At 38.2% G+C, this 7,189-nt stretch overlaps 1 protein-coding gene across 1 annotated transcript in view; it reads right to left on the bottom strand.

Moving 5' to 3' along the window:
• Positions 1 to 2,212: 2,212 nt before the first annotated feature.
• The window catches only part of RNASEH2B (ribonuclease H2 subunit B), a 39,059-nt gene continuing 34,082 nt past the window's right edge, over positions 2,213 to 7,189 (bottom strand). Inside the window, exons 10-11 of the mRNA XM_057367388.1 lie at positions 4,482 to 4,562; positions 2,213 to 2,564 (exon numbers count right to left, since the gene is read on the bottom strand). Of these exons, the coding sequence (XP_057223371.1) occupies positions 2,457 to 2,564; positions 4,482 to 4,562 (189 nt within the window). The 3' untranslated portion in view covers positions 2,213 to 2,456. The remainder of the gene's footprint in view (positions 2,565 to 4,481; positions 4,563 to 7,189) is intronic.

Raw genomic sequence — 7,189 nt, 5'->3', positions numbered from 1 at the left:
ATTTTTTTTTTGTCATGCACAAATTCCTGCTCAACCAAAAGCACAGTCACTAATTACTGTTGTGGTAAGTTACAGCATAGCTGACAGCTGAAGTCTAGATGTGGCACTAGAGCACAATGCATCCCTGCACAGAGGAAGAACTCTAGACTTGGTTCTTGAGCACAGAAGCAGATGTGAAACTCATGTACAGAACAAGGAAAAATAAAAACTGGTGCCCCAGACCAGATGTCAACACAAGGACCTCTCATCTCTATCAGACTTGTCCTCTGTCCCAAATTCTGACCAGAGAAACTGGGACTTTTTTGTAGGTTCCTCAACAGTTCAGTCAATGAAAAGGCACTTTTGCAAAATTTGTATCACAAAACTTTTGAACTGTTAAATCTCAAACCCCTAAACCAGCATATTTAAACATCCAGAAGAGCTTCTACCATGTATCTGTTTTGCCTCAGAGTTCCTGTTTCTAACAGAATTCTCTCCCATTCTTGGTTTTTCAATCCACACCCATCCCATGCTTGTCTGCTTTCTCAGCATCTTCTAGTGCTCAGAACTAGTTTTCCATTAATATATACACAACTCCTTTATTCTATCAGAACACTCTCTAATGTGTTGCTTACCACATAAACCTTTTCCATTAACATGACAGAACATGCCTGTTCTTTTTCCTTTTTTCCCCATAGCATTATCCTGCATTTTTGAGTGGTGTTTTTCAAAAGTTGCCATAATTTCTGCATCCCTTCATTCATGAATTTGGGAGGTTGAATGTTTTCCAAAATTCACCCCTTCCAGATCATAACCAGAATTGCTCATTCTGGGCTCAACGAACACTAATTATTATCAGAGATAATAATTCTATAGATTTCCAAATATTTTCCTCCGTCTGGGATTCCAACTACACTGATCCTCTGCATTTACAAACTACATCAAAAACTTTGTAAAAACCACCAGTCTGAAAGGTATACAAAACCCAACAACTACAAAACTGCACAGAACACACAGCAAGGCTTCTCTTTCATTTCTGTTTGGGAGAGAGTGCCACAGAGGTTTTCAACCTAACAGACAYCGGTGCAATCCAAGGGCTGTAAATGGCAGCAAGTAAGTCTGAAGTGGAAAAGTGGCATAGTTACTCAAAAAGGGGCAATTCCTAATTTGTCTGAAATTCCCATTATCAAGGGATACAAGCAGATTCTCTACTGAGCTGAAGTAGCAAAAATGACATATTTTTAAGAGTGTCTTTGAAAAACACACATTGTAGCTGATCCACAGTAATGACTCAATACAACAACTGGTGTACACAGGGTGACCATGAGAATTGTGCAGAACTGGCTAGATCTGTAAAAACTACCCTTGTGACTCCATCTCATTTTCAGCTCTCTGAATCAGGGAAGCTGCAACATCAGCTATCCCTATAAATATACAGGAGTGCTCTGTAATGATGAAAGAACACAGAAAAGAATGGGTAGTGCATTTTAAGTAACAGTCCTAGCTCATGCAAAACTTCACAAAACTAAACCTTATCTAAGACACTCTTTCAAATCCAGCTCCAAACAGGCTTCTTAAAAAAACCCACTCATTCTTGCCTTCAGATCAATGTTTCCCTGATTATTTTCATAAGACCTCTTGATCTTGGAAGTAAACTATATTGCTATGTGCTACGAGATTTATCACTAAAGCCAAAGAGATGCGATAGGTCTTTAAGGATTAAAATTTATACACAGGAAAATACCAAAACCACTTAAAGAATGTGCTGGAAGTCAACCTAACTCTTGAAACATACAGCAAATACAGCAAGCACAAGTTTGTTACACAAAGCAGTTTATTTCATTACATGTACATTGACATTCAATGACATTTGTTTCCAGAACATTGAAAACAACCCGAATCCCAAAACAGAAAGTATCTGGGTTTCAATAAAATGTCACCCATTGACAACACTTACATCAGCTCTTCTACTTGGGTCAAAATAAAAACACAATGATGCCATCCTACTTTCATGCAACCCTAGGTAAAAAAAAATTTCAGAAACTCTTAAAAAATAATGCTCCTTATGAAATAAAAGAAAAAAAAAAAATCATCAAAGAAGGGCACGTTTTCAGCCCAGAATGAAGAGCAATGGAGAAGACTCTGCAGTGGTCTTGACTGAGCTTGCTCTAGACGGAGCAGTAGCACAGTATGGTACCCTGCTAAACCCTGTTTCTGTTTCACAGCACCCACGTTAATACAGCTGGGCAATCTTCCCAATCCAGGCTGGAATATCTGATATTATGGTAATCCCTTGTCCCACTGAGGCCAACAGCTCTGTGTCCTGCCAGCTCACAGACTTCTCCATCACACTCCACCACGTACCCAGATATGTACCCAGCCCTGCATAGACTAAACTAACAAAAAAAAACTCCAGGAGACATGTTTAGCTTAACATAAAAATAAACAATGAATAAATTTTTTTCAAGAACAAGTCTTTATTTTGATGCTTTAGGTTTGGAGCTGAAGAAAGCAGAAATGGACTTCATTCCACTCTTATCAACTTTGGCCAGAGCCTTCTGTGCTGCAGACATCTTGGTGTTTGCCTATGAGTGAAATGATAAAACAGCAACAGTTAAACAGCATCTCCATAGGAGGGAACATATGCTCCAAACTCCTAAATACTGAAGTCAAGCAATAAGTTGAATTGTTTTTTAGTATACAGCAGCAAAGATAATGATATGCAGGCTTTGAATTGTAGGAGAAAAACCTTAAAAAACAAATTTGAGATTATTCAAACTGAAGAATACTTGTCATGAATTACTTAACCTCAGACAAAGACAGAAAACCAACTACAAGGACAAGGAGGTGAAACATCTTTCCAGAATGAGGTATCCCAAATCAAACATTTACTTTGGGATAATCCCTGAGTGTACATTAAGAGGAATAATGCATTCAATATGACAGATGCATTCCGTACCCTCCGACTCAATCTCATGATTATGCTGTCAGCAGGCTGAATTACAGACTTCCATTACAGATAATGAATAATTCACACTGATTTACTATCAAAGACTCTATGCACAGTGAAGTAAAGGGAAAAGAGATGGAAGAACTAGGAATGAAGATGGTAACATTTGCAAAGCACTTTTGAGGCCACTGGGACAACTTCCCAGACTTCTACACCTAAAACACATTTTTATGAGTCGCATTTTATAGAGCTGACCTCTTTCTTATATTTCAAAGTGTCTCTAGCTGCTTTCCCTGTTAAGAAAACTTTGCATTGACTTTTCTTTATGATGCTCCTCAGTTTGCAGAACTTTGGAATTATAATACTTGGGATCAGCTAGATGGTTATGGATAAGACAGAGATAGGCAAAACAAGTATGATTGTTTTACTCTACAAATAAAACCACGGCCAAAGTATTTAAAAGAGTACAAGAGTCCAAGGGCTATCTTTTCTTTCCCAGATTCTCTCATCAATGTGCTTCATTATTTCAGAAGTAAATCATACTTAATGTTGAAATGAATAATCTCTCCTCAGTTTATTTCTATCTTTATGCTAAGTTCAAAAGCCATAGATAGATATATAATTGGGGAAAGGAGAGAAACATGCATATTTTAAACCATTTATCACCCTCAATTAGGGGGCAATCCTCTTACTTCAAAACAAGAATATGCACTGAGTACAAAAAAATTCTGGGGGTCTGGGGGGGAGGAAGGAATGCATCTGTCACCAGCTGTGTTTTTTTTTGCAAAGGGATAACGAGTAGTCAGCATTAGACCGAAGGTCACAAGACCAGCACAGCAGGCCTTTTCGGTTCCCCATGGATTGCAGGAAGATTCATTTTCTTTCAGTGTTCAGAGAAATAAGCCAGTACAAGCCTCACAACTTTGGCACACACAAAGAGGATCTATTTCTTTTCACATCTCTGTTGCTCTCCCAGGAATAGTACAGTGGCAGGCACCACTGGACTCAGATTTGGACTGGCCTCCAAACATGTGTTGTAGCTGGCAATCAGTTAAGTTCTGTGTTGATTTAACTTCATTAAGTTGACATAAGTAAGTGCACAAGCAATATTTCTAGGTTAAAATAAAGCCTGCCTGAACATCCCTTGGAATTTGAGTTAAAGCTGCCATCTTCATTTCTTTTTCAAGTAACTGAAATTYAACAGTTGCTATCACTAAGTCACAGGATTTCTCATCTAAAGATCTCAAAGAGCTTTGCAAACATTAGCTGAGCACCTTAACATGTGTGTCTGACTCTGCAAGGCTCACTGGAATGTTCACTGATCAAATACAGCCCAGCAGTAACAGTACAGAACAGTTAGAGTAGGAAATTAAAACTATCAAAGTCATATTAAACCTGAAAGAAAAGTTCAAGGCAATACAACTACAGATATTAGATAATTTTGTATGTGTTTTTGTGATGTGTTTTGAAGGAGAAAGTTAAGCACTCTATGCTAACACTGAATATTAATCTACGTTWTAGCAAAATGGATATGAATGCAAAGCTTGCTTACCTTTTTGGTTTTCAGATTGTCACTGTTAAATTTAGTATAGTCTTCTTCTGGCTCCACAGGGACATCTGACAATTTCCTTTTCTGAAATGTTAGAGTGAGGAAGTTGCTCTGTCAACCAGTTTTATGATGTATACACATGGAAGTTCAAAGCTTTGGCTTTAAAGTGTAACCATAGCACCGAAACAGGACTGGCAATCAACTGAAGGATCTGCAGCAAGAGTGGAAGATTTCTCTCTGCAATCATCTTCTTTGCATGTGAGTATATACCACCTTTACAGCATTCAGAAGAGATCATTCAGTGTCATGGGAAGGAAGCACTTTTTTCCAAGCCTTCTGAAGAATGATTGTTAGAAACCAGCCATGACTGTGACTTTGGTGTCAGTCTGTTTAGAGAACTTTATGGAGCAGCTGTTGGAAGTTAGTGCCTAACAGTCAAGGAACTCTGGTGCTCATGACACAATGGACCTGCGCAGCAACACCAGTGTTGTGGCTATCTGCCAACACAAGTGGATCATCATCTAGTCTGTTGTCTATTTGTTCACAGCCTTTAGAATTAATTAGTTTCTACAGGTTGGCAACAGTGAAACACTGCCACAGCTCCACTGACTGCTTCATTGCTTCAATCCAACAGTGTATTAAGAAGTTTGACTCTGCATGTGCTGTATGCCTTCTTACTTCAGAAATATTGCAAATGAATGGTTCTCGGCACTTCACATGAACAGGCCGTAAAAATGAATACTTCTTTCCATAAACTGTGAGCATGTGTTTAGTTTAAAGGTGAAAACTTTCTGGTATGTTTCCAAAAGGGAAAAAAAAAAGTATGTAGTATTTTACAACACTGTATTATTATTATTATTATATATCTGATATTACTACCCTGTCCTTAATATCCTGTGAAATCTAGAYCGTGGCCTTCCCAGCTTTTGTGCCAAAGAGAGTGATTTTGCAAGCAACTTGGATGGTACTGTACATTTTAAGATCCTATTTTATTCATTTTGTTTATGGTGCTTGTGATATCTCTCTCTCTCCCCCTCCCTCTCTCCCTTTGGCACAGAAGCCAGGTCTGCAGCTTATATTTCTCAGCTCTTAGAACCAGATCCAACWGCAGCCTTTTCTTTTGATTTCAATGGAATGTGGATCAGCCTCTTTAGGAGGCTGTTTACTGTGCTGTGATTACATTTTCAAATGACAATCCAATGAATAATTACTTTTMTCCTCTTTTTGGAATCTGATAAACAAGTTTTTGAAACTTACAATAAAAATGTTTGCATTTCAGCAAAACATTTGCTGTTTAGTCTTAGCAAAGCCTATGTATTCTTTGTCTCTCATCATCTGCCAATGGCCAGACTCCCTGTGCTGACAAATCGGACAGTGCAATGACTACAACACGAGATCAACAGCTTACGATTAATACAAAGAACATGCAATTCTGATTCAAGCATTAAATTACAAAGCCCAGGCTGTACCCAGTTTGTTCTTGTTCAAGAGAGAGAATGGGTCGTTGCTTTCCTGCTGATCACTGAAGTTTCTACATCTCTCCTCCCTTTAAAGTTTAACGTAATTTCTAAACATGCAATTACTTTTCCAAAATAGAAAATACATGTTAGAACCTTTGTATTTTCCAATAATCATATATTATGTCTGTTAATACATCCTGCCTTCATGAAGAGAAATGTGAACATAAGTGATTAAAAATGGTCAGAAGGAGGATCAAAGTCTCTGTGTATAAGCCTACCTTACCCCTCTTGAGATTGTGAAATAAAGGAATGTTTTAATCTCTGAAGTTGCAAAGACTTAAACACACAAACATCATACACACCCTGGTCAGTGCTCTGGAAATTAATCAGATCCTCAGCAAGATCTCACTGCCCAACAATGGAACAGTTCTAAGCCTCATTTCCTCTGTAACCAAACTGCTGAAATAAAACTGTTTTTAAAAATAGATTCTCAGAACTATCCCAACGGTATAAAAGCTGTTCGTACACAATATGGAATGCACATCACATGCAGTTTAATACAGTTGTTTTAACATGCTTATACAGCTAATGACTATCAGTTGGCTCCTGATGTGTGCTTAATATTTCTTACAATGCATAAAGATAATTCTTAACTGAATCAAAGGGCCAAGTAACTGTGCAGCCAGAACAACTGTCCAGCCACATGGAAATAACATATCTATGGACATCCATTGGAGAACAAATGCTATTAATAACTGTAGGACTCAACTATTCCTCTATGTGCTAGCTGACATGCTGCTTAACAGAACAGTCACTGAACCAGCCAGAAATGAGGTTATTTTAGACTTTGTTTCGGTAAGTAGCAGGGACATTGCAGGAAAGGCCAGGGTGGTTAAGTAATCTCATTTCAGTAGACATAGGGTGCCTCAGTTCAAAATAAATTGAAAGGATAATGGAAAGCAGAGTTATTGGTTCTAGGGGGGCAAACTTTTCAAATCATATGCCTTACTTGTCTAAGGCAATGTATGGGACTTGATATGTGAGGAAGACACTTGAAACTTCAATCAAGGTGAAAAATCTTGGAAGAAAGAGCTTCTCAGACTAAACACTATAAATGCAGCTCCTTGCTCACACAGATGCACACATATTCCACCACCCCCCACCCATCCCCCAAAAAATCCAACAGATACTAGGGGTAAAAAGCATTCTGCAATGGATGGGGGAAAAAAGATGGTGGGAAAAAAACTGGTT

The sequence above is a fragment of the Malurus melanocephalus genome, unplaced genomic scaffold (genome assembly GCF_030028575.1).
Source record: "Malurus melanocephalus ecotype Western Australia unplaced genomic scaffold, MMel_1.1 scaffold_78, whole genome shotgun sequence".
In the NCBI taxonomy this organism is placed as follows: domain Eukaryota; kingdom Metazoa; phylum Chordata; class Aves; order Passeriformes; family Maluridae; genus Malurus; species Malurus melanocephalus.
Note: the sequence above shows the minus strand (reverse complement) of the source record. Positions and strands in the feature narration are given on the sequence as shown.